The 27,968-nt window shown below is 38.9% G+C and overlaps 1 protein-coding gene across 1 annotated transcript; it reads left to right on the forward strand.

Moving 5' to 3' along the window:
* The first annotated feature begins 833 nt into the window (after positions 1–833).
* CARF (calcium responsive transcription factor) lies at positions 834–27,963 on the forward strand. Its single transcript, XM_066322627.1, has 15 exons — positions 834–1,116; positions 2,116–2,236; positions 4,439–4,568; positions 4,983–5,067; positions 8,620–8,809; positions 10,969–11,089; positions 11,971–12,114; positions 12,561–12,794; positions 13,187–13,349; positions 14,337–14,412; positions 18,044–18,174; positions 19,148–19,508; positions 19,964–20,668; positions 26,844–26,897; positions 27,931–27,963. Exons 1-13 carry the CDS (start codon positions 907–909, stop codon positions 20,080–20,082), a joined length of 2,085 nt encoding a protein of 694 aa, XP_066178724.1. The 5' UTR covers positions 834–906; the 3' UTR covers positions 20,083–20,668; positions 26,844–26,897; positions 27,931–27,963.
* Positions 27,964–27,968: the final 5 nt, after the last annotated feature.

Consider the following 27,968-nt stretch of genomic DNA (forward strand, 5'->3'; position numbering starts at 1 on the left):
TAGATTAATTCTGACTTATATATAAAATTTAGAAACATTTTTCCTCATTCTTTGATTTGTAGGTTTTTTTTTTTTTTTACTTGTATTAATTTTTGTCGCAAAAAGTTGAAGTTCTTTGTGCAGTTGCTGCAAGAGATACAACAAATTGCAGCCCTTCTTGCATTGGTCAAATGACAGCTTGACATGTTATTGTACCCAAGGACTGTTTATTTTCCCTTTATTTTTACATGCTTAATGTTCGTGCTGTCAGAGTTTCAACAAGACAAGTATTTGTGCCTATGCACTTAAATTTATTGAAAATGGGATGTACTGTAAGACTTCAGTTCTGCAAACTTGATAAAGATATGCTCTATTTTTTTTAAGATTTTGAAAATCTCTTTTTTGGCCTTGTGCTGTATAATTCTTGGTCTTGAATTACAGGCCCTTGTGTTGCTTGTGTTTCTTCTGTGATAAAGAATTTTAAAAGTGTGTAGAGAGCTTTTCTTCATAGCTAAATGCATATCTGGAAAGGCCAGGTGGAATAGTAGCTAGGATTTCTTATGAAGTCAAATCAAGTTGGTGACTATTTTACAGTTTTTGGGGTTTTTTTTTGGTATGAGATGTTTTAAAGTGGTAAGTGGTTTTGGGGAGGACATTTTGAGCAAAAGGTATTTGTCTTTTGCCATAATAGAGAGACTTTGTTCTAGGAAGCACGAAAATGAGTACTTTTCAGCATGGAAATAGAAAACAAAAGTAGAACTGCTATTGTTTGCCTCTTGATCCAGAAGGACAAGAGCTTCTCTGAGTATACGGTATAGCACACACTACACTGGTTTTAACTATTCTTTTTTTTTTTTTTTTTTCTTCGTAGAAGTTGCTACTCAAAGTACATTTTACTGTTTTCCCGCTGTGAAGCAACTAACGTGCATGGATTCCAGAGATCCACTGTTTGGCCAGAGCGACTCTCCCGCAGCCCTGCCCGTCGCTGTCCCCCTCCCGGGCAGTCCTCCAGCATCGGCTGTGCCGGCGCGGCCGCCCCAGCCGCGGTCCCACTCTGCAGAGGAATTCCAGCTGGCCGAGCAGCCCAGGCAGCCCCTGTGTGAGCTGCAGCCCCTGGGAGGGCCCAGTGCACCCATGGTGAGTGTGTCTGCGCACGGGGCTGGGGCTGTGTTCACAGATGAGGGAGCTCTTTGAAGAACTCTCTTACGTGGTGGTTTGTTGTAGCAACAGCCTGATTCAGACTTTATCTCTAGCGACAAGGTGGAAACTTTTCAGTGGTACAGTTCATGTTCCAGTTGCCCTTCTTCAGGTAGGCAAATCCTGTCTGCAGCCATTACTAATTTTATTAAACAACTGATGTCTTTTGTCAGTATTGAGCCTGGATGCTGTAGTGTGATAAGATCTTGTATTTCTGTTGCTGCTGCTTTCTCTATATTCCCTGGACCAATCTCTCTGTGTTTTTTGGAGGGAATCAAAACATTACCAATAAGCTAAGTCATTACATTTCACCTTTCTCCCAGCCCTCAATTAATTTTTTTAAAATGTTGCTTTGTAATTTGTAATATCTATTTTGTAAAAAAGGTTACTCTCTCACCCAGAGTCCTTTGTAATTATGGGTAAATATACTCTAAGGAGTTGTTCAAGTTTTTCAGAATCCCAGGTGATTTAATTTGTATTGTTTTTTTTAAGCCCTGGAGCTTTTCTTCTCTCTGCTTCTGCATGACATGCTGCCCATAGAGGTCAGATTCTTGGAAATAAAGGTCACAATTTTTATGTTACTAGTTCTGCTAGTCTGTGAATGGAGTTACAGCAAATCCAACTGTGAATTGCTTTCAGGTGTTTGATAGCTTTAATAATAGAGCTGCCACTTTCAAATAAATGTGTCATCCATTGTAGAATCAGGTAAAGTAGTGCAGTTTTTTCTTTCCTTGATTAAAGGCCTATTTTAAAAGGGGGAATTAATTTTAAGAAATTGACAATAAAGAGACAGTTTTCTTATTATGTAAAGTCAAATAAATATACAGGCCCTAACTCTAAGCAAAAGATTTCCTGTTCTGGTAATAATCAAGCCCAGTTGTGCTGTATGATCACAATACAAACTAGAGCCATTTATGCCTCTGTGTGACTGCCTTACAGATGATTGTTGCCAGCCAGTCAGAAAATGGACAAGTGCTGCATGTCATTCCTTCTGCCCAGCCAGGAGTGACCCAAGTGATTATTCCTCCAGGTCACCTTCTGGATGTGACCAGCCCGCAGGGTGAGTTTAACCTGTGGGACTTGAGGGTTTGTGCTCCTGTGGCTAAGCTCATCCTCCATGGTCTTTGTTAAGCACCTTGTCTCCTTTCCTTAGTCAGTTATAAGACAAAATACACACTAAATCTTGCCTTCTGATTGTGAGTCTGGCACCTCACACACCACATTTTCTGTTGGGCAAAAGCCTTATGAAAGCTTATGGGAGCTATTATGTCCTGTTTCTGAAGGATATGTGATGGGTAGATTGACATGTCAAGCACAGAATTGTTTCATGCCTTATTTACCTTTAATAAGGATATTTGTGCCATCAGCTGTACTATCAGCTTCAGATTTTCAGTATTTGTTTACTTCATTGTGAATGAAGTAATTAATTCTTGTAGTGCAGGCAGGCCAGAAGAACATTAAATCTTCTGTTCCAGAGATCACTGGTGATGATGCATCTTCTGTGAAGCCAGGAATGAATCACTTACCTAGAAATTCAGTTCCCAGTCAAGGAAAATAAGATGTAACTTTCCATTTGTTGGAATGTGTTAGTTGTCACGTTTTAAGATGTGGTAAGATACACAACTAGAAGTGCGAATTTTAAGGTTTTCTGTAGAAAATGGACATACTGAAATCTGAAAGCATTGATTATTTATCTGCAATCCTTGCTGGATGGCAAAATGCTCTGTACTAGTTTGCATTCACAGAGTGAGACTGAGAACGAGGTGGTCACATTTTGTTAAACTCTCAAATGGTTTTTAAACTTTTTTTTCATTCTCTCTATAAAATTCTCAGTTTGAGTTCCTGTGAAATGATAGCTCAGAGCAAGAATAGAGTCCTGGTGCTGGGTGGATAGAGGAAAAATTCAAGTCATGATCTAGCCCTTTTAACTTAGAGTTGCAATATGATTTCCTGACCTGGTGTTGAAAGACTTGTTCGTACCCTAATGCTCAACCTTCCCTCCCTCTCTAGCTCTTGCAGGGGTAAAATCAGGTTTGGTTACAGCAGAGTCTTACATTACTTCAGAGCCAGCTGGGAGCCTTTAGTTACAAAATAATTGCTGCTATTCTTCGTGAGCATTAAGTTGAAATACTAAATAGTAGGTTTGCATTTCCATTTTTCATTTAACTTGGGGCTTGGTGTCATAGTATTTGAATACATGTTCTACAACAGTGCTCCAGGTGTCATTTGTGGGCATTTTTTTGTTTGTTTTGGTTTTTTTCTAGAGACTTACTGTGTAAAAGACTTTGTAGTGATTTGATCTTTAGAAGGCAGTTGGGGAGACTTGTCAGCAGTTTACTGTGGAGGTGAAAGAGAAAGGAGAATGGCCTGCCAGCTCCTGAGTTTCACTTGTCTGCACATGGTGGTAATGCGTGGAATGGTGCGGACTTCAAAGTAGCCTGCAGTGTCTTAAGGGCACATCTCTGTAGGAGGAGCCAGTGCTTTGAGCCAGAGTGGTGTTAATCCCAGTGCACACTTGCGAATCTTCTTATGGAGCCTTGTGTGGATCCATTTCTGTACTGTGTCAATAGCTTACCACTCTCTCTGGAGGAGGGAAAGAAGCTTTCATAACTGAAGGGCAAAAATCTCTCATCTAAAGAGACTTTGTGTGTTTATGTTCAGACCAAAACATTGAACGTCCGCTTTCACAGTTTTCCATTATGTTTTTGTTTAACTGTACACACAGGCTTCAATCTAAGAGCAATTTTTGGCTTGTGGATTGCTCCCTATTACCAAGAAAGGCTAAAACATTTGTTCTAACAGCATGTCAGATTCAATTACAAGAAGCTTGTTTTTCTTGTTTAAGTGTTCTTTTTAAGTACAAAGCAATATCCCTGCCTCATTTTTTCTTGTTTTAAAAGCAACCAGTATGTGACTTGCAGCTGAACAAAATACTTGTGCAATCCTATATGGATTCCTGGAAGCAGAATAATTTGCAAGTAGTTCTGATTATTTGCCTAGTTATGGAGGGATTCATAAGCAGTAGCACAATTACCAAAGTCCTTAAATATAAGCAGCCTTGTCGAGTGTACCTTCATACAACTCAAGCCAGGAGTTAGACCACTGATTCACAACTATTAGACTGCTTAATCATCTATAAAACTTCTTTCCTATGTCAAAAGGCTTCCTTTAACAACACACAAAGTTTAATCATAGCTTGTTTTTTTTGCATTCTACATTCAGTTATTAACCAAGAAGTTGCTTTGTTTTTTATTTTGTAAAGATATTTTGGAAGAGAAGTATGGTGATGGGAACCTGCAGACTGTGGTGGTGGCTTCTATAGCAGACAGTGCAAGCAGTTACATTCTGCATCCACAGGCATCTCTCACTATATCGAAAAAAACAACCACCAGGTGGGTCAGGGTTTAAAGGCATGAACAATCACTTTGATCCACTGTTAGCACTGCCTTTTTTCTTGTAGTTTTTTGTTTTTTTTTTTTTTCAGTGGTTTTCACAAAATTACTATAGAACAGAGGTTATGAACCCACAGTGTACTGAATGTTTGGAGGACTTGAATGTATAAACCAGCAGGGTTTTAAAATACTTTTATTCACTGTGAATTATTTTAACAATTAAATAGAATATTAAGAAAATTAACCACAGATTTTTAAGGCATGTTGATACAGTATTCACTGTTTGATCGTATGCCTTAGGGTTATGCATAATACACTGATTTGATCTTACCTATAGTTTAGACTAAGTTGTTACTTTTCTGAATGTCTATATCGACTTCTCCTTTTTTTTTTTTTTTTTTTTTTTTTTTTTAGGGTAGTGGAAGATTCTTTTTCCATCCCTCTTCAGCCATTGCCACTAAATACACCTGCATGGGCACGCCATCTCAGGAGCTGTGAGGTGGGCCACAAAGAATTCTGACTTAATGTTTTATCATCTGGCTCTGAGATAGTGGTCCTGTTCCTTGAAAGGAATAATTCATAGCTATAGAAGTGTTCAAGTTTCCTGGTATATAGCACTAGTACTCCTAGCACAGTTAAACACATAAAATGCTGTGAAATCCCTTTCTCTTTTGAGAACTGTAGAATAACTGACCATCAACAGCTCGTGAAGTAAAAGATGTGCTGCTGAAAACCTGCTACCTTGCAGTGCTGGGAAGAGCCATTGTGTGCTGTGTTAGAGTTTGCTGTTGAACAACAGTGCAAACTTTGCTGACTTCTGTAACTGTTTATGTGGTTTGTGTTTCGTTACATAGAAACGAAAATGCATGTGATTGGCCAGTGTCAAGTCTGAGACTAAACGCACCCTAATATCAATATTTCACTGAAGAGTCCTACTTTAGATATTCCTGCTGATTCCTTTTTTTTGTCACAGCAAGTTAAGTTACTTGTGCTTGTTTTCTCTTTTGTTAAAAAATGCTCTGTCTTTATGTTCTGTGATGGTTTTTGACCTAAACAGAACTCTTCCTTTTTTGCATATTTTTAGATGTTTGCAGAACTGTCCTGATAACTAGGATGCTATCAGCAGCTAGAATGCATTGTAAGTCTCTTAACAGGAAGGGAGGGGAGATGGGAAGTTTCTTGAGAGATCAACTACCTCTTCTTCCTGCTGCCAGACTCTTTCTGATAGATCTTTATTTTACTTTCTCTTAATACCTTTTAAAAGGAAAGCTCATACTCTCTAGCTGCCTAATCTCTTTAGATATATCTACCACTTCTTTTTTTTTTTTTTTTTTTTTCTTATTGACTTGACCACTGATAACTAGAACTTGCAGTTTGAGGGACTTAGAAATTGAATTTCTTTCTGTATCTGCTTGGATACAGTTTTTAAAGTAAGTATATTAATCTATTCCTTTTGTGTTATGCTATTTATTTAATACAAATGGTACTGTCCACTCTTACATCCACGTAAATGTTAAGAATATTAATAGCATGAGTTCTTCCATGCTGGAGATACCATTTTTATAGAATCAGTTGGCCAGTTAGTTCATAAAGTTCACTGTGTTTTGAGCACTCTGTGGTACATTCTTTCCTGTCTTAACATCTGTTTGGTTTATCTGAATAATTTATTATTAGTATCATATTATCAGAGGACTTATGATCTGCTTTGTCTCTCTATTACAACACATTTCACCTGCTGTGTTTAAAATTCACAGCAGCATTATAGAAAAGTTTTTCTTTTTAAAGAAAAGGTGATAGAAATAATGCCTATTTGAATATGTTCTGAGGACACAAACATCTCCCTCTGCTGTTCAGCAGAACTGTTGTCTGTATGTATTAATCCTCCCTGGTCCACCAGAGAGTGCTGGGATGTATTGTGCCTTTTTTTGTGCACAGACTAGAGACACTGGGATTCTGAGGTGTCATTTATCTTTCAGGTGTCAAAATGTTCTGTTAGTAGCAACAGAATTGAAGGGTTCTATTGAAATTTGGAGATTCCATTTGGAGAGATGCTGGTAAATATGGCAGCTCACAACTCCACTCTTTCAGTTGTCTGCCAGAATTGAAACAAACTTAAAACAGCGTTGTGGTGTCTGTGACCCACTCAAGATGTCAGCAGGTGAAGCCACTGCACTCCAAAGGGCAGTGACTCCTTTGGCAGTACTGTGGGCACACACAGAGCAGTAAAAGCTGACTGCCTTGAAGTGTTCAGCTTACACTTGCTGTGTCTGGACTGCAAAGTACCTCTGGTGCCCGGCTGCTGTGAGTTCCCTCAAGGAAAACTGCAATCTTGGTGCGTGTACTTTAGGGTAACCTTTTATGTACTTTGCTGAGACAAGGCCGGGGAGAAAAAAGGAATTGCTCAATTTTTTTGGCTTGAACCGTGGAGTTAAAGGGCTGGAGAGTATGTGATTACTTCAAGGTAATTACATTGTTACAGAGTTAATTCAAAACCGGTTCCTTTTAATAACTTATATTTAGTTTTCAGTGGTCTGATCAGAATGCATTTCCTACATGTATCAGCCTACTGAAATAAAACGTAATTGAAAACTGCATTAATAAACTATACAAAATTAAGTTAATTTATTTGTCTGAAGAAGGTAGTCTCATCTGTCCATTTTTTCCTACTAGTGAAGCCTGTAGAAATCAGGGATTTTATGTGCTGTATGGTTTTCTTCTCATCCTCCTCCCCACAGCATGTGAGTGCAGCCTGTGCAGCCTTGGTTAGCTGCTGCAGCAGTGCCTGCAGAGCAGTGAGCTCTGAGGTGTGAACAGCTCATGTCTCAGTGACTCACACCCAGTGCACACACAAGCCTCTGTGTCTGGCCTTGCACTAGCAGCAGTGCTGTGCTGGCCCAGTTGGTTCACAAGATCTTCATTGGTTCATTGTTGACTTTAGGTCTTGCTAACCACAGACATTCTGTTTTGCTTAGATGAGTGTGAGGCAAGCTTTAAGCAGTTGTCACTAAGGTATCTGTGTGATAATCTTGGAGAGGCAGACACTGTTGCTCTTTTGCCGTCAGTATCATTTAAACCTATGGCTATTCTGTCACTGAATGTGGCAAAACAAGTCTATCAAACCTTAGTACTCATTCACCGTGTGTTTGTCCCACAGATGTACACTTCAAGACTGAGCTGGCAAACTACTCTGGTGGTTACAGCTGGTTGGCCAGCCTAACCCTGAGCTGCATATGAACAGAAGCAAGCATTGCATTCTGAGTTTGGATGAAAAGTTCTTCTCTGTCCCAGTAACTCTGTTGCTTGCTGGCTGGCCTTTGCAGACCAGCACTGAATCAGCTGCGATGGCACTGAGTAGCTAGATAACTCCTTTGAGTCAAGTTAGATGCAGTTTTTATGGAGTTGCCCAGACATTGGCAGAGTTCATTGAAACCATCATCAGTTTGCGCATGGTAAATCTGGTATAGTATGTTTCTGTGTAAGGCTGAGAATCAAGGAGTGCCTCGAAGGTTGGAAGGGATGCTGTGTGAGACATTCAGTTCAAAGTTAGTGCACTAAGTAGCTGAGACAGCTACTGGTGCCATGGGCAGGTGTATTCTGCTCCAGCTCAGTGCAGGGCGTGTGTTGCATAAGTGCAGAGACAATTAGTGATTCAGAGATTCTCTGTGGCAGTCAAGTGAAAAACTTAATCTAATACTAATCTATCTAGTCATTGACTGCAAATGAAGTGCGTGTTGGAGGTAAACCACAGGAATGAAGTTGGCCTCTGGAAATCAGAGTTGGCTGATTAAGGTTAGCAGTGACTGTAACCTTTTCAGGGGTTCTTGGTGTTCTTAGTGTCTTGAATGGCTGACAAGTGGGGACTGCTCTTCTGTTAGATCCTATGATAAATCTCTTTATGAGGATATTACTACGGGGACAAAAAAACACGGAATGCCAAAAATCTGGGCCTATGTTCTCACCTGCCGGAGTCCCCTGCTGCTTTTGTTTCCTTGTGTAATGTTGAGCAGTAGATGGGTGAATGATCCTGTTATTTCCCGTCCTTTCCACGCAGAGAATTGGAGACTCCTACCGTGGCTATTGTGTGAGTGAGACAGAGCTGGAGAGCGTTCTCACGCTACACAAGCAGCAGACACAGAGTGTGTGGGGCACACGCCAGTCTCCAAGCCCAGCCAAACCCGCCACACGGCTGATGTGGAAATCTCAGTATGTCCCATATGATGGGATCCCCTTTGTCAATGCAGGTAACTCACTTTTATTTTAATAACTGCTTTCAAAAGTTCTATGTCAGCTCCCAGCTGGCCGTAAAGAAGAAGAACCTTTATGTTGTTCCTTAGTTTTGATAAGGTCAAGACACAAATGTAAAAAAAGGAGCAGCTTGCACACTGCTGTGAGTCTGAAGGAGCTTGGTTCCTTTTTTATGTTTTGCTGTGATGATTTCCTTTTGTCCTTTAGAGATTAGCTAGGTACCATTTGATTTGGGTTCTTGTGATGAGGTCTTTAGGTGGAGGTCCCATCTGCTCTATTAGGATGTGAAAGTTCTCATAAGGGTAAGAGCTCGTTCAATTATTCTTGCCTAACTTAAAGATATTTAGAAGAGTTACTTCCACAGGAGTCAATAAACTATTTAAATTGCAAACATTAAAGTAATAAGTAAATAAATTCAAAATGCCAAACAAACAAGCAAGATAAACATCAACAGACCTCAGCAGAGAGACTTTTGATGTTTGGGGTTCTTTTTGAAATGTACATGCAGACTTCACAGCTTGGTAATTATATATTTAGCTCATGAAATTACCAAGAGTTTAGTTTACATAGAGAAAATGAGTGACAGGAATATATGTTATGTTTGGGGTTTTTCTTCTTTTTTTCCCTATAAGTTACTGAAAAAGGGAAATGTTAGCACCAGTTTTAAAGCTTCAGCCATAAACTACAAGATAAAAGAAAACTAAGAATAAAATCAAAGCAACTTAACCTTTTTTTCCCCCAGCATATATGAGACATCTTTAGTTTCATCTGGATAGTTTGGTATCTTATGGAAACACATTATGTTGCTGTTATAATACTTCAGAAGTTTCTGGGTATGTCACTTGAGGCATAAGCAGCTCCTTGCCTGTGTACCAGGGTACACAAACTATTAATAAAAGACAGCTAAACATGATGTGGAAGAAATTTGGAAGATACTCCTTTCTTGACCACTTTAATGCTTTGCTTGTTGATCCCTTTTGTTAGAGGTCTGACTGGAAGAAGTCACTTAATTTGAGTTTAGAGCAAAGAAGTATTTGTTTGAGCCTGTCTGATTTTGTGTGGGTGTGCTGTGCTGAAGCTCTGTTATTTAGCAGTTAAGATTTCTCAACTGCAAGGCTGGGCTTTTATGGGACAGCAAGGTCTGAAGTGTTGGATTAAGCCAGAAGACTGGAAATGGCTGCTGGCCTTGTGTCATGGTTTCACCCCAGCTGGAAATCACCATAGAGCTGCTCACTCATTCCCCCAGTGGGATAGGGGAGAGAATCAGAAAGGTAAAAGCCTATGAGAAAACTCATGGGCTGAGATAGGGACTATTTAAAAGGTAAAGGGAAGTTCACACACACAAGCAAAGTAAGGAATTCATTCACAGATTCCCATCCCCAGGACAGCAGGACACCGTCATTTGTAACAGTTACTTGAGAGGGCAAACACTCTAACTTTGAATGTCCCCCCCTCTCCCACTTCCTCCTGCTTCCCTCAGCTCTGTGTGCTGCACGTGATGTCATATGACATGGAATAGGACTTAGGTCATTTTGGGTCAGCTGTCCCAGCTGTGTCCCCTCCCAGTTTCTTGTGTCCCTCAGCCTCCTCATTGGTGGTGTGGGGTGAGAGGCAGAAAAGACCTTGACTCTGTGTAAGCCCTTCTCTGCAGTAACTAAACATCCCTGTGTTATCAGCACTGTTTCCAGCACAAATCCAAACCACAGACTCACACAGACTACTGTGAAGAACGTTAACTCTATCCCAGCCAAAGTCATCACACCTTTGATTTCAGCAGATTTTCTCTGTTGTTTTGAGGATTCTGCTTTTTATGTTTATTACCAATACTGTGCTCCTTTGGTAGCTTGAAAGAGTTCTCATCTTGTAAAGTATTGTTGCTCAGCAGGGCAAAGTCCAATATTTCACCTTCACATATGGTGAGGAGTGCTGTGAAGTGTAATAAGTTTGAGAAATGGTTTAAAGTGCTCAGTGTTCTTACATACTGGGAGAGAGCATTTGCATTGTATTTGCTTGCTGTACCTGAGGGTTCTGCCTTCTGAAGAGTCTGATGGCAAACAGAAATAACTGCTTCAGAACTCTTGTCTCCTGTAGTTGGTATTTTACTGTAATGAATTTAGTGATTGCTTGAACAGAGTGCAATACTTTCTGTTTCCAGGAAGCAGAGCCATTGTAATGGAGTGCCAGTATGGGCCAAGGAGGAAAGGATTTCAGCCCAAAAGAGCTGGTGAGCAGGAAAGCAGCTCTGGCCAGCTGTACAAAGCCACTTGCCCAGCAAGGTAAGAATTATCTGTAAAGCTGTAAGAGTGACTGAGCATCCTAAGAAAGCATTTTCTCTGGGCCATGACAGAGCACTGGTTTGGGGTGATAGCTGATACTTACTGTAGCTCTCAGCTTTATCTCCTTGATAAGTCGAGGTTGATACTCATTTAGGGTAAGGAGGAAATGCTGTCCTGTTTGACTGAATAAGGCTGAAATTTGATAGGTTCCCTGAATGCAAAGTAGCAGTACATCACTCTGTGAAATACAAGTGGGATTCATTATGTACTAGGGCATTCACAAATTATTGTGGTGTACTTTAGTGACTATTTCTGCTCCTAAAACTCAACCTATTTGTTGTTTCTTCTTCAGGCTTTTAATTGCACTGATATCAGACATCCTAGTTTAGTACATGTCCTGTGTACTGAAGGAGTTACAGTTCTTCCTGTTCACTGAGGATTTTTTCTCCTTCTTCAATACTAATGTTTTTTTTCCTCACCCTTGAGCATTCTCCTGGGTGCTTGTTCAGTTTTTACTGAGCTAAGAGTGTGTTTGATGAACAGTTCCAGCTAGGTCTGTATGTGCTCTATTCTGCATAGCTGGGTGAATGCAGCCTGTTCACAATTGGTGTTGTCCTTTACTATACTGAGGGACAAGGGCTTTTGCTAAGGACTAAAATCACTCTGGCTGAGTGGCTTCCAGCCCAGAATGGAAGTGTGCATCCATAACTATTAATGTATCCTTAAGAATTTTACAGTTCTTTTAGAGACTCCTCACACCCTACATCACTCTGCTTGAACTTTTTCTGTATTTCCTGATATGAAATAAGTGGGATTTTTGCCTTTCGCTTCCCAAGGACGAAGTATACTGATGGAGAATTTTTTTTATTCCTCCTTGGAAGGATCTATATTAAAAAGGTTCAAAAGTTTCCAGAATACAGAGTTCCTACTGACCCTAAAATTGACAAGAAAATCATAAGAATGGAGCAGGAGAAAGCATTCAACATGCTGAAGAAGAACTTGATAGATGCTGGTGGTGTCCTCAGGTGAAGCTTCCACTTTTTTCTTTATTTTCACAAATGAAGCAGAAAAGAGCAGTATTTTACTTGTGTGTGGTGGTTTTTTTTGGATTTTTTTTTTTTTTTTACTTAGTCACTTATTAATAGTAAAAAAATCCACAATGTCAGTAAGACTTATATGGCACTGAAGTATTAATTTGGTAAACGTGTTAAGCACTAAGCTATGGGACTTCAGCAGGTGTTTCTGTGCAGGGTATCAATAGAAATAGTTGTATTGTTTTGGATTTGCTCTAGTTTGTTTTGCATTGAAAGGTGTGAGAGGGTCCTGAGTTCTGAAAGACATCTTCTTGCTCAGGGGCTGTAAAATCTTGTCACACTGACTAGGTTGTTGGTAGTTCTTAGACTGTTCCCCCAAGACACTAAGTTTTTGCCTTTGTTTGAGAATTGCATATAAGCTCTCTCCTTCCTGCTAGGTGGTATGTACAGTTACCTACTCAGCAAGCCCACCAATATCATGAAGTGGAAACTTCCTGCCTCCCTCCTTCACCGTCCCACCTTTCTATGTCTTCTCCTGAGGAGGAGGAGGAAGTCATTAGAGATGAGAACAGTACTCTGCCTTCTCGACTTCATCCTCAAGTGGCGGACAAGATCCGAGAGCTGGTGTCTCAGGGAATAGAGCAGGTCTATGCAGTGAGGAAGCAACTAAGGTACAGAACTGTCTGCAGTGTCTCAGTCTATAGTGCTATATCTACTTCTGTATTTGATTCATTTGGTTTGCAGCTAAAGGGCAGTATTGGTGCATTACTGAGTCTAATTCCCAGATATAATGAGTCTGTTTTTCTCAACTTTTGGTATCTTTTCATATCATTGTAGATAGCCACTAAGAGCTGCTGTACTCTTTAAAGTTACTTGAATAAATGGAGGTTTTAAATTCCAAACTCTGTAGCAGATGCACAAAGAACTGACTCAGAAGATCAGCTAGCTTGCTTTTGTCTAGTCATTGCAACAAGGGGAGGGAAAAGGTAGCAGTGTCTCTTAACAGTCAGAAATAGTGGAATATATTTAAGTATGGTAATAAATGTCCTTTAACATATGACAGAAAGTATGTGGAAAGGGAATTGTTCACGCCTGACGAAGTGCCAGAAAGACATAACCTGTCCTTCTTCCCCACTGTGAATGACATCAAGAACCACATTCATGAAGTGCAGAAGTCCCTAAGGAATGGAGGGATGGTGTATAATTCAGAAAGTATCCCAGCAACGGTATGTTGGCCTTTGTGTATCTTTTTCATTTTGGAGTTAAATACTGGAAATCTTAATTTTTACCACTTAGTTGTATTTCATCCAAAATTCTCTGTGACTTTATGTTTCCAGCAGCAGTATTTTCAGTGGAATCTCTGGCTGAGCAAGATTGGATTAAATTTGAATAAAACCTTATGACCTTATTTGGTATTTATCTTGTCAGCATTAGATTGCTGTTAGTTGGTTGACAAATGACACAGTATTAGCACTTCTTGATGACTGCATGAACTGGAAGGCATTGGTGTAGAAAAATTGACATGTGACATAAAATTTTATTCACAGCTTTGTCACTGTATTTTGAAGATGTTACTATTACTTTTCAGTAGCTGAAAAAATGGGGATAAAGTGTCTCAGGTCCAGTCCAAATTAGGACTTAATAAACATTTTGAATGTGTAAATAGTAATAAATGCACTTTATTGTAAGTGCAGTAAGCTTGGAGTTGAATCTTCCAAATTCTCGGTAACTCTTAAATCTTGTTCCTTAATTTTCTTCAATGTATTGAGTAATAATAGGTACACAGTGATCCTAGTTTTCCCAGTTAGAGACTAACTGCTAAGAAATGGTTGAATTAAAATCAGCTTTGACAAACAGTGCTGTTAAATCATGCTTAAATCGGTGTCATCAGTCTTTTCCCTCTCCCTACACTGGTGGAGCCCAGGTGGGTGAGTGTGCTTGTTAGTTAGCCAAATGGTTTGACTATTTTCTATTTTAAATTCATTAAACTTCCATGAGCACATAAAGCAGATAACCTTCCTGATACACAGTGCATGTTTAAAAGTCTTTTACAGTACTTTTTTTCATGATTCAAGAGGTCCTAAAATACATAATTATAAAAAAATAAGAAAATTTAGTTTTAGACACTGTTTTCTTATCAGTCCTGTATTGAGTCTGTGTTCCTGTAGACAAGCCTGCACTGTTTCTGAAAACTGAGTTCTTTTTCCTTTCAGCTGCAGTGGACCACAGACAGTGGGAATGTCCTCACAGAAACAGTGACTGTTGCGTTTGCCTCACCACCTTCAGATGGTAGGACTGCATGTATAACCTGTCTGTCTCCAAATGGGTTTTATTAGCTGTGTCACAGAAGTTCAGTTTCCTTCCTGTCATGTTGCAGTCATGTCCTGTCACTCAGGTGAATTTAAGAAGGATTATTTTGCTACAACTATTTTGGTTTACTTTTTTTTTTTTTCTATTTGACTGCATGTGTGGAAAAAATATGCGTAGTCATGATGTTGTTGGCAGAAGTATTAAAATTATGAATTTGGCTGCTGCTATTTAGCATCTTCAAGCAAACAAAAATTTTACTGGGATGGTTGCCTGGAAAGAACATTTTACCTTGGATGAAGGTGCTAATGATACCTGTTTAGAGAGTATTAAGTTACTACTGGACAGACATTTCTGTCAGGGGACACAGTGCTCAGGATCCATCAGGGTACTTGAGTTTCCAGATGGTTTGTCCTTCACATATGTTTAAATGTCTTGCTGAAAGGGACTTCAATGCACATTGAGACTCTTGCTTCTCAGAAGTCATTGGCCTGATGAGTTCCAGTGCTAGGCTCAGGCACTGAACAACAAGCATTGTATTTCTGCTGTTGAAATTGAGAACAATCTTTTCCATTTTTCCTTGATGCTTAGAACAGAAATAGGAATATGGGTGTTAAGTGGCAGCAGGACTGAGAGATGTGTTTCTTCAATTCTTTGTGATGTTACTTCTTTATTAATGTGTCACCCAAGTATCATCTTTTCCCACTGATTATTGAGTCACAAAGTGTTAAACTTCTTCCCAGTCTGTTGCAAAACTGAAGTGTAGATATGGTAGATTTTTATATAAACTTTTATGCATTCTTGGTCGAAGGACTGTTTTTTGAAGATCTTATGCTGTTTTTCCTTCGTTAAAAGTGGGTTCCTACTACTGTTATTTCAACTTCAAAACATGTACTAAGACAAAATACAGGTGTTTGTAAGTAGATCTACTTTCTACCCACATAGTTAGAATTACACATAGGCTAAGATGTTCTGTTGGATTATGGTGGTTGATAATAAATTTAAAATTGGATTGTTCTGCCCTTCTCGCCCTTGTTTCAAGAATATTTTTTCTACTGTGACACCAAAAGAACTTTTCCTCGTGTTTGTGGATGCTTTCCCCATCCTCTGTTTATTAAGTTTAATGTGAAACTCATCAGGACTATCCCTGGCTTTTAGCAGGGATATGATTGGAGGTGGAAGAGCCTAATTGTTTGCACGTGTTCAGATCATGCTGCAGACTTTGCAGATGTTTTTAATCTCAGTAGCAGAGCCAGCTGGTTTCCCCATTTAACTGAAACATGGTGGTGGGTACATTTTGTTCTAGACAGCTGATAGAGAAGTCTACAGGGACCAAAGGGGCACTGCCACAGTTGTCAGGTTTAGGAATTACTAGTGTCAACAGTTATCCTGTGGTTCTTGCCTGAACAAGTTCTGATGTGTTTGTGTCCCTTTCCCCTTAGGTCAGGAGTGACATGGACCAATTTCTTATTTGTTGTAGCAGGAAATATAAACCCCCAGAGGTTTGCCTCACTTCATGAGTTCTCCTCAGTGACTTGATGAACTTGATTTATGTGAAGCAGTTCCATGTACACGAGTGCATTTACTGTTAAAAAAAGGCAAAGGTTGGGCTCTGTTTCATTTGGGATTTTTAAACTCATTTTGGCTGATGCTGCAATGGATTAATTTGAACTGAGTAGCATTACTGCTTGGTGCTTTTAGGGAAGAATTCCAGTGTTTACAGCTGTGAGAGAACAAGAGGTTAATTTTTAGACTCAGCTTGAACAGTGTCCCTCTTTTTTAAGGGATAATTGGTTTTTAGGAAGAAAAGAAATGTGCAATGTGAACAGACTTACTTCTCTTAAGCTTGCGAGCCTGTGTTGATGTTGCCATTACTGTGTTTTTATGGGGAGACACAGGATAGTTGTGCCTTCAACATCTGTGGTAGAGCTCAGCAGGGATTACTTTTATATGAACTGAGTGCTGGAGAACACTCAGAAAGAGACCAATTCTTGCTTTCTTTGTTTTACACAGATAATTTTCTAAGACAAAGTAGCCTATCAAATGTGTAAACACCCATGCAGTGACATAATGAATTTTACAGGAAGCAAAAGTATGGGATTTGTTTAGTTTTCTGCACATGTGAACCAGCTCAGTAAATATAAGCAGAAACTCTTAATTGCAGCATGTCTCATCTCTCCTTATATGTGTGGGTATGTGTTTGTACACACTTCAACACGTTTATAATTGTATTAAAAAAAGAAGCCTAACTTCCTGAAAATGAGCTTTCATTCATATTTGTGAAGCAGTAGCAAAGGAAAATAGCATTGACTTTTCAGGCTACTCTTTGTATACATTTATTTTTTTTTAATTTCTACTTGTGCTAAATGGAGACAACTGTACATTTAAGAAATCAGGCAGCAACAGAGTTTGTTTGTGCAGAATTTCCTGTCTCCATGTGATACAACTTTCTTTGTAGTGAGTAGAGGAGGAGTTGAACTATTACCCTTTTTTCCCAGGGGTGTGGCCATAGAATACTACCCAGGGAGAGTAGTATCTCTATAGAACTACTATCTCTTCCTGCATGTGAATATTCACATATGCATATGGGATCTCTTAAATTATTCAAAAGAGTCTAAATATCTGAAGTACTTGTGTTCAAGAAGATTTATAGATTTGTACGTATCTTCTGGTCAGTTACGATAGTTAAGAGTCTGCAGATCATTATGTATGTTGAAAAATCTACCTCCACTCAGATTGCTGGAAACTTTTCCTATGATTTTCTGATAGAAAATGTTTTGCAATTGACCATTCTCAATTTTTTGCATTCGCCAGACTAATCTGCATTCACAGGGCAAGTTCTTCTTTTACCTCCATTACAGTGGAACTGAGAAATAAGAAGCTGAGCAACGTCTGTTTGTGTCTGCATAAAGCTTAACCAGAATGTTCTGGGTGGCTCAAACAGGAAATGGAATAATCTCATGAGAAGTTTTCTTGCAGAAATTGTTATAAGCACATCTAAGTTTTCACAAAACTTCTGGAAATTAAGTCCATCATTCTTGCATTAAATAAGAATTTCAAGGATATGATGTAATCTGTAGGCTGGAAGACCTCCAGATAAATGGACTTTGGATGATATGGCATAGAAGTTAGGCGAATTTCACAAAGATGGGAAGGGAGTGGTGAGACATAGAAAATTTTCTGTGCAGATTTTATTTTGAAAAATAACCCTTTCTTTTGATACTTTTGTGTTTTGACCCCATACTGAGGTATAGATATTGTCAAATTATTTGCTGCTTTGCTAGAAATGTTTCAGCTTTTATGCTATAAGTGCAAATTCAAAGCACAGTGTAAGGTGCAATTACTTTGCTCTCAGGAACAGATTAATTGGTGCCTCTTGATTTTGCTCTGTACAGATACATACAAACTTCCTGCAGTATTGTCTTTTTTTCATACCCAGTCTTCTTTCTTTAGCCTCCAAGTTCTGCAAAGAGAACAGCATATATGTATGTATATATATGTCTTCGTTATATCTGTGTTGAGATTGAAGGGAGTTTGTTTGGTTCACAGGGGAGGCTTTTATTAAACAGAAAGATTTGCCATAACTGTCTGTTTCCTCACTTTGGCACCGTAGGGAGCTCAGGAGTGGAGTCAGTCATCACCAAAGCAGAATCCAACCAGAGTGGGGAGTCCTTGACACCAGAAACTGCTCAGCTGTTGTCTTCACTCTCTTCACTTCAGCCCAAAATATTTGCACAACTTCAGGTACAGTCAAGTCATTTACAGAACATCAAACATGCTGTGCTGGAACTGCTGAAAGTGAGCTGAGAACAGTAAATTCCCTCTCAGCTGATCCCAAATGTAGCTGGGTAACACAGACTTTGAAGTAGCTGTCAGCTCTTACTCTGGTTGCTCTTGCACATCACATTTAGCATGTAGCTGTGGTGCAGGGAATCCCACTACCATCTATTGACACGTTGAAGTTAAGGTCTCTTGTAAAGGCAAAACCAAGAGGATGAAGGCTGTGGATTTCTAACCAAGTACCTATTCATTTTCCACATGCTCCAGTAATTTCATAATGAAAATGCTGCAAAACTGCAGGGAGATAAGACAGTCTTGTTTATTTCTTTTAAATATTCTCCAACCTCTTAAGAAAATATCTTAAAATCCTGAAACTTATAAGTTGAAAGGCTGAAGAGGGAGAGATAAGAATGTCATGCTAAAAGAGCTTCTTTCAAAGCTCATCTCCCTTCAAAGCTGGCTCTCTTATCCTTCTTCCTTAACTACTTTGAAAATCTGCCTTCATATTTCCTGAACCCCAATGAAATGTGTGATCTTTTCCCTAGAAATACAATCTGGAGTAAGATTCTGTTCTACTTGCTGTTTCTTCTCTTTCTGAGGACAGCCTGGCTCCACCTCACATCATTTTATTTAAAGCAGTGTGCTCAGCTTGTAGTACCCACCTCTTGTGCGAATGGGCATACTGGGGAATGATCTGAAACTGAGTATCAATCCAAAATAAGAGCTTTGTGGTCATAAGCAGTCTTCTAAATGCTGCTGGATTCCATTGTCCTAATTGTTTGCAAGTACATTTTGAGCCTAGAGTTGCTGGGATTCAGTGTTCAGAAGAGTTAATGAGTAGGAAGTCAGAAGCTATCTAGACAATACATGCTGTTAAATACAAACTCCTTCTGCTGTTAATACTGCTATGTTGGTACTTCTGCCTTCTCTTTCACAGGGATTACAGCTGCAGTCAACATTTACCTCGACAAACGGATCAACAGCCCTGCTAGCTGTAAATAACCATTCCCCTCCCAGCCCTGCAAGTCTCCTGGATTCCATGGGGAGTGCAATAAGCAGCCATTCTCTAGCCCTGAGTCAGGGGCACAATCTACAAGCAGGTGCTGGCCTAACACAGGACAGTGCTGCTCCACCTGCTTTTGGGAGTCTGCCTGGCTCTGATCCGGTTGCCATGGGCCAGCTGGTACCAGCTGAAGGGGTGGATGACTCCAGAAGCCTGGAAGGAGGAGTGCATCAGGTTCTCTTGGAAGATATACAGACTATTCCAGTACGGATTGTGGACAGCCAGCCAGCTCTTAGTAAGTTGTGGTTTTCTCAAGAATAAGTGAATACAGAAAATGCAGTGGATTTTATTCTGTGTGTCTTGAAGAAAGGAGACAAATGTGTTGATAGTGGGGAACTTCAAGACTTCTTTCAGCCAATTCTAATTATTTTTTTTATTTTTCCATGGGAAAGTGGAAAAAAGTTTTTTGTAAAAGTGATATCTCCAAGCATTTTATTTTTTTATTAATTGGTTTAAATATTGTTACTTGAGGGGAGCCTTACTGCAGTAAGTTCATGTCAACTTGAAATGTTTAAGAGCACAGTAGATGACATAATTGGCTGTCAAGCTAAAAAACAGTAACCTTCATATATGCCTTAACTTTTAGCTTGAGTTCCAAAGATATTTTTCTTTTAAATGCACAATTATTGAGGCTGAAGCATTAACAATGGAGCTTGAACTTCAATGTTTGATTTTTGTTTTGTTTTTAAGCTGAAGAAAATACAGAGGGTGTTGTTACCTGTGTGAGCCAATTTAAACAAGAACCAAGAGAAAAAGCATTGTGTATGGAGACAGATAAAATCAGAGACTGCCACAGTTCCTCACCATAGTTCTTCACCTTTACCTGTGAAGCCTGGAAGGATTTTTCAAATTGGAGAACTCTAAATGTCTTGGAAGGAAAGGCAGGTGCTCTCAAAGTACTGCCATTCTTTTTAAATTGTATTATGACATTCAGACTGAGCATATTTTAGAGTAGTTCTGACAGAAAGCTGTTTTGGTTTGTCTGATGTGGCTCACTGCCAACTCCATGTCATTCAGTTGCCCTGTGGAACACCACCTCTCTCTTCTGTTTCAAGTTTTGAGTAATTTGGATTCTATCCAAATGGCCCATTTTGTTCATTGTTTCTGAAGGTCTTCCACAATTTAATTCCTTAGCTTTAGAATGTGGATCACAATGTGGGTTTGCGTTTTCCCCTTGAGACTCTTGACTCTTATTGCACTACAGAGACCATAGAATCTGTCAGTTCCAAGATCACAGAATCCAACAGCAAAGTGATCAGTGTGGCAATAGTTTTGTGACAAAAGGAAGGTCCAGGATGCTAAACTTCAAAGTGATAAAGGACATGGATGCTTAAGAAAACACAACTTTGACCTGATCATAATATTCCTGGTGTGAAGATCAAGGAGAGGAGAAAGGTGAGGTTGCCAGGTGAATGTAAAGTTGCGTGATGAAGAAAAGTGTGTGAATTGTAATGGTGAATGTTTTTGACTTTGAACCTAAGTTCTGCCTTTCTAATGGGGTTCATTGATGCATGCAGCCTTTATTCACAGTGCTGTTGTATTTGCAGTTGGTCATAACAACTAAATGCAGGAGTCTTTCTCATGGAAAAATTTTGATGCTGCCATTTGAGTTTATCTACCTCTTGCTTTGTACACTTATAGTTATCAGCTCAGACAAATGCGATTTAGCCTGCTGCTGTTTGTGATGTAGGGCTTGTGGATACATTCCTAACAAAGAGAAGACCAAGAAAACAAAAGAAGTAATCAAAGCAATATGTCCAAGTGTGCTGTCACCTCAATTTTCAGAAAACGGACTCATCTTTTTCAAAAGTAACATATTCTAAGACTTATGTGGTCCATGCAATTAAAATAATTACCAGGAATCTTTAGAAAATTGAATGTTAAGTTACTGTTTAGTAATATTTGAGTTAAAGCCATAGTAAGTGACAAGCACTGAGCTGTGTAATGTGTGGCAGACGTTTCCTTAAGAAAAAAAATCACACCTACAAATAGCTTGGATTCAGTTTAAAGCTGTAAATGAAATGAAACTGGTGCCAACATAGATATCAAGCATTGCATTGTTTGCTTCAGATGTTGAATTCCTAGAGCAACATTTAGAGTAGTTTGTATACAGCAACAGAAGCCTTTCTGTTATTAGTCCCCAGTAAGTAGTTGAGAGCTTGATCATAAAATAGAGGGGTTTTTTCTGCATGCCGTGGAAGAATTCAGTGTGAAGACTTTTCTCTTTTTCAGACTTCAAAACAAACATAGAACCCCAGGAAAATAATTAAGTTTTTTATATGGAGAAGAAAGTGTTGCAAATATTAAATGAACCAAAATATTAATATTTAAAAATTGTTCCTTTACCTTACATTCAAGCATTCACAAACATTTTCTAAATAGTGGCCATTTAAAAATACTTTTTTCATTTTCTTTCGAGTATTTAAAACTTTCTAAAGCCTTACATTGAACTTGTGTTACAAATGCCTTTATGTGCAAAATCTGTTAGATGCTATATCTTAGTCTTAATATATATTCACTTGTCTGAGATTACCTAGCATTGTAAACACTATTTGTTTAAAGGTAATGCTTATGGGTTAGCTCCCATTAGAATTTTCCAACAGGATCATGCTCTTATTAAATAAGAGCCAGAATCTTATCATGCAAGTGCATTAAAAAATCTCCAGTTTTTTGGAGCCTCTCATGTTTAGTGTCTACACTGACTAGTTTTATGGTGTGCTTTCCTGGCCAGGAAAAATCCCCCAAGACTCATGTGTGGGGTTTTTTATTTTGTTTTGTTGATTGGTTGGTTTTTTGGTAGGTTGTTTTGCTAATTGTCAAAATATCTCCCAACTGGTTGTTCTCTGCTGCCGTTTTAGTTCTGGAGCACTCAGCCAGCAGTCCCCTTCTCCTTTCCCACTCAAAAATTGCATACCAGAATTGGTACTTCCTTCCATGCTGCTGTATTCAATAATCCAGCACCATCAGTTTTTCTTAAAGTTTAAACTAGTGCATTCCAAACTATATACTCTTTCCCTATATTTCCCCCCACCGTTTTTTGGGGTTTTTTTGAGAATTCTTCCTCATTGTTGAGAATCTTTCTTTTCAAAAGAGTAAATTACAGTTAAAGATTATCAGCAAGAGGTTATTTCAGTTTCAATTCTCTTCAAAGGAAACAATACATTTGTGGTTGGAGTAAAAGCCTAAGGAAAGACAAGTTTTATTTCCATCAGTACTTCCTTAATTCCCTCAATAACAGTTCTGGTTTTAACACTGTTCTTTCCACTATGAGCTACAGTCTCATCCTGTGCTGCACAGTATTTTGGGTGGTGTTTCTGGTTTTGACCTACTGCTCACAGCTGGAGGAAACGTCCCTTTAGTCCATCTTGAGTTGCAGGCACTGAAATCAGTTTTGTATTCTATCCTGATTTGCACGGTACTCTGAAAACAGAAGAAAAAGCTGGAGGAATTTTAAAGAAGCAGTAAATGATTAGTTGTTTTTAAAAGCTGAAGATTAGACTTGCAATTCTGTTTATTGAAAAAATTATTTTAAATGACTCTTCAGCCAATACTCATACTTTTGTCTTCAGTTTCCTTCATTTTCACAGGATTTCAGTTCTTTGTCTTCCAAATACATATTTCTGTTTATTACTGTGTTGGGTTTTTTTTTCAATTTAATGTAATCTTTCTTTTTCAAAGTATGTGTTTTACATTTGTTTTGTGCGTGTTGCTAAAGGAGGAACATGAACTCATCCCCCATTTGCAGTCTCTGTATTTGATTTAATGCCTCTGTTCACTAACATCCACCTAAATTTTAGAGGAGACTGTTATGCATCTGAAAAAAAATCAGAGGTAAATGCTACCACTTTCAATGGTTAAAGTTGTTTAAATAGAATACTCAAGGCTGATTTTCAGAGTAATCTGTGTAGCTTGTAGTTGGTTATTACTTTGTGTTGGAATTGCAGATGTTTTTCTGATGTTTACTTTGTTTTCTTGTGGTTGTTGTGTGCAAGCACTTACTTTGCAAACCTAGAATTCCTGACCTTCCAATACTGTAGATGAACAACTGATTCTCCAGTTATCCTTGTTGTTGGTTGTCTGTAAGAGTGATTGGTTGCTTTATAAGAAGAGATGTCTTTCTGTATGTGCATGCAAAAATAATGTTTTGGTAAAATGTAGAGAAGGTGTAAAAAGGTACACATCCATAGCTGTCCTCCAAGGCTGGAGGCCTCTTGAATGGAAACCAGTACTGGTAATGGGTGCTTTTGATGGTACAAAATTACTGCAGTTTCTACAGAATTTAGAGGTTCAATGTCTGTATATGTATGTGAATATATTTTTTTCTATAGTAACTTAATGTATAATATTCCAATTCAAATGTAAACTACTTGTTCTTTCAAAGTAATGGTCTATTTTGTGGCTATGGAGGCTCATGGGGAGAAATGCAAGAGCTCTTTCAGGGCAGTGGATTTTAGGGATGATGGAGAACAAGTAGGACAGCTCCAGGGAGACCAGATGGAAGAAGTTGCTGAAAAGCAGGGATCCTGCTGGGAGGGCTGATGGAGGCTGTGCTTGGGGGGCTTAGTGCAGTTCCTGAATCTATCCATAGTCCTCTCTATACCAGTAGTGGATAGTGTGAGTTCATGGTAGGAATTTAAAGGTATGGAAGTAAAGGGAAGCATGCCCTGCTCTTAGAGACAGAAAAGCTGCTTGAGTTTTGGTGAGCACCAAGGGCAGATAAATGACTGCCCATAGTCTGAGGTGCCCATTTTTAGCTTCTAATATGAAGAAGAAACTCCTCTTGGAGCTCCAGCCCAGGGCTGTAGACTTTTTTTCTTTACCTCTTACCAGGGAAAACAAACCTTTTCTTCCCGACTACATTCACCTGCTGCTTTCCTCATCCCACTGACTGCAGCTCAGTATCTGCCCAAATGTCTCTCTCTTCACACTTACTAAGGCTTCCACAGATATCTCATGCCCTCAGGTCCTCCAATTCTCAGTGTTTCACTGTTGGACTGTTGAAGGAGCTGCTGAGTTCACTGCACAGGTAAACACTGGTGAGCTTTGCCCCATCAGTTTTTCTCCCTCCTTCCCCATGATCATAAGTACATATGTTCCTTTAAATTTCATTAAGTTTTTTTACTTGCTTGCTTAGGGGTTTATCATCATTACTGGGATAAATATGAAGGAGCTCCATTTCACAGACCATTCATTTAAATTTGTAGCAACTGAAAAGATTTGATAAAACAAGGAGGACAGGATGGCCTCTCTCATACCACTTGAATTCTGATTCTGGCTGTGGATAGTAGCTGCCTGTTAAGTTGTCTGTCTGTTGGCAAAAGTGCAATTTTCTCCCTTAAGCCTGTTCAAGCAGATACATTCTCAGATGTTTAGGTAGGAAGAGCCTGTTCCATTAGGGATAGAAAATGTGATATAGCTGAGGATGGTGCTGGGAAAAGTTACTGCTCTTTATGGGTCTCTGATGAGAAAATCGTCTTTGATCAGCCTTGCCTTTCTGAACAAAGCTTTCCTAGGAATAGACTTCAGAGCCTATCCCATCAGTAACAATTCTCTTCTCTCAGCAACAATGCACTTCATTAATGAATGAAAAAAGCCTTGTGTAAAACTGGTGGTGTTGATTTTTTAGGTCAAAAGCTATCCAGCTGGTCTATCCAACAACAGCAGCTAAGGTATGATTTTGGGGGAAGGAGGGGAGACCAAATAACAGGAGTGTGTGTGCATGCTTGCTTTTTTTTTTTTTTTTTTTTTTTTTTTTTTTTTTTTTTCCCCCCATATAAAGTCTTACATCTTAGTATCCCATTCCATTTCTGATGCACATGATAAATGACATGTTTATTTTCTGGAGGGATTTGAAGTGTTTTCTGAAGTGTCTTCAAAGGAGTGATCATAAATAGTACTGCTGTATCATACAAACTACTAGTACATGGTTGTCAACTAGGACTCCATCCTGCTCTGGTACAAAGGTGTTTTAAAAGCCTGGAAAGCTTTACAAGGACAAGTATTGAGTGTCCTTGTCTTAAGGAGTCTTCCCTGGACAGGAAAATAGGAGCTGTGGGAGTAATTCTCATCAGTAGTCTGTTAGCCTCTGATAGGTAGAAGAAACCTTGCAAAAAGCAAGTATATGATAGGTTCTTATGCAGGTTACCTTTGGATACTAATAGTTTTAAAATACGTAGGCCCACATATATAGATGTATGTACCTCAAAATAAAATGGAGACATGACTTTAGCTGCTTGCACATAGTTCTTTAATACCATTTTAATTACACTTATCTGTGGTTAAATGATGCAGATATTTTAGGGCACATGTAATCAGATCTTTTAATGTGGATAATTGGAATTCATGTTTTTACTACAACCATCCTTTGCTCTCTGCAGCACAGCTCAGTTGGTCATTTGGCATGTACTGGCTTCTGTTAATGACATTCTGCCTGTTTAAACAAGAGCATGCTGTTCTAAGTAAATTAAATTTCTCACTCTTCCTGATCTTTTTTCTAATAGGGATTGATAAGGCTCATCATGAAAATCTGTTTATGATGTAGTTCTTTCATAAGACTTAATTTCTGGGTCCTCACTAGGAAGGAACTAGAGAGCAAAAACTTACATACTATTGAATCTGCCACGTGGACATGTGTCTAATGTACTTGGTTTTCTATAGCAAGACAGTGTCAATACAGCAAACTGCCACTAAAATACTGTAAAAAATTCAACTCTCTCCCTTGGTCAAGTGTTGACAGTTCAGTGGCTCCAGGAAAGGTCCTAGGAATACTTCTGCTCTTTGGAGAACAGTCTGTAGGTACTATTTGAAACATAATTAGGTGTGGTAATCAAATGGTAGTAGGAGACCCAGAAACAGAGTGGTGTGTGTTGGCAGATCAGTGAGGGAGGGAGAAGTTCAGTCCCAGTGTCCTTGTGCCAGAATAACATTCTCTGTACTAGTCCTGAAAGCACCCTTCAGAAACAGTGGCTGTCTTCATGTGCTGATATGGCTGTTCTTTCTGCTTGCCCAGTCAAGAAGTTCTACAAACCTTCCAGGGACGTGGAGAGCATGAAGGTGTGTAAGATCTCATGAGAGGATCTGCAGGAATGAAACAGAGGAGATTAAAGTTTGATGACTTCTGTGTAATGCACTTTCTTTGGTGGGAGGAAGAGGATTTCCCACTAGAGAATAAAAGTAAATCTTCCTTTTCAGAATATTAGTAGTATTGCTAACTCTCTCTGGTCTGCTCAACAAGATGCCTGGTGTTTGGACAGATCTCAGTGTTTCTATGAGTGCATGCCAAAATTTTAATGAATACTCATTCATGCATTGCCATCTTTGCATGTCCTGCTCAAACTGTAGGCCAGTGACCTCCTGATCTTTTTATTTTCTCTGTACATTTTATTAAAGTAAATGAAAGCTTGTTTTATAAAGAAACAGCAGAGAGTTTTTATCCAGAGTCCTTTCAGATATATAATTTTTACTTTTTTAAGCTTTAACTTAATAATGTTGTATATTTCTAACCCTTTAATAACCTAAATAACCAAAGCCTTTTCTTCTTTTTTTTTCTTTTTTTTTTCTTTTTATCCAGAACATGAAGCATTCCAAACTACCCCTCTAAACCACCATGCTCAGAGCCTGAAAGGTTTGGCACTTTTCTTCCACTGTAGGTGATCTTCCATCTGTGCTGTGTTCAGTGTTTTGTGTATAACACCAGAATCCATAGTTAACACCTATCCTGTCACATGAGAGCACTTTTTCGTTTTCATTATCTACCTGGTCATTTGACATCACGTCAGTAACAATATCTGCAAACCACAGTTTGTTCGTTATCATCTGTCACATCAGTTGTAGATGTGGTGGATTTTATTTGTGCATGGAATTTGCATTGGTTTAGTGAAATCAGTGGTGTCAAAAATGGTCTGTTGTCGTGAACTGAGAGCCTTCTGTTGTGAATTTGATCTTAATCTGAGCTAGGGCCAAATTCTGAGGCTATGCCCCTGTGTTCTGCAGTGCTTGTTGAGCAGAAGAAAAATCTTCCAGCTCTCAAGAACAGCTGCATTTGTGTTTCTGCCTGATGCAAAGCTGCTCCTTAATCTCTTGAAGGATAGCTCATGGAATTCTGTTTTCCACTTAAGGGAGGATAAAATCTCAGTGTACAAAAACTTGGTGGAAAATGTTCGGAGAGTTGAAAGCACGTAGAACAGTCAGCCTCAAGTGTACTTAGTTTAGGAATAGGAGCTAGGTAGAAGGAATAAGCAATTGAAGAATATCATGGTAAAAGTAGGCATTCTTGCTCGTTAATACCATTGCCCTTACACAATACTTTTTCTTAAATATATTTCTTGACAAACACTGGTCAGCAATGAAAAGAAAACAAACCTCAATTTCTCCCCACTGCCAGTGTACAGTTCAACAGTGCTTCTGCAAATTAATCACAAGTTGGGGCTAAAAATCTATTCTAGATCAAAGTTCAGTTTTTCTTTGTCAGGTCACTGTTAAGTTATAAAATTTAACTTTTTGCATAGCTGTTTATTTTAAAGCTAAAATTAAATGTGAAGAGAATTGGATGTTTTGTTTCTTATAGAGGACACTTCAGTTCTCTGAAGTGTACAGGTGTTTCCCCCTTGTCTTCCACTTTTATCTCTTAGGTCACTATGTATTGGCTGTTTTCTCAGGATCACTTACCTCTGAGAGTACTCCAGATAACTGTCAA

The sequence above is a fragment of the Sylvia atricapilla genome, chromosome 7 (assembly GCF_009819655.1).
Source record: "Sylvia atricapilla isolate bSylAtr1 chromosome 7, bSylAtr1.pri, whole genome shotgun sequence".
Taxonomy (NCBI): domain Eukaryota; kingdom Metazoa; phylum Chordata; class Aves; order Passeriformes; family Sylviidae; genus Sylvia; species Sylvia atricapilla.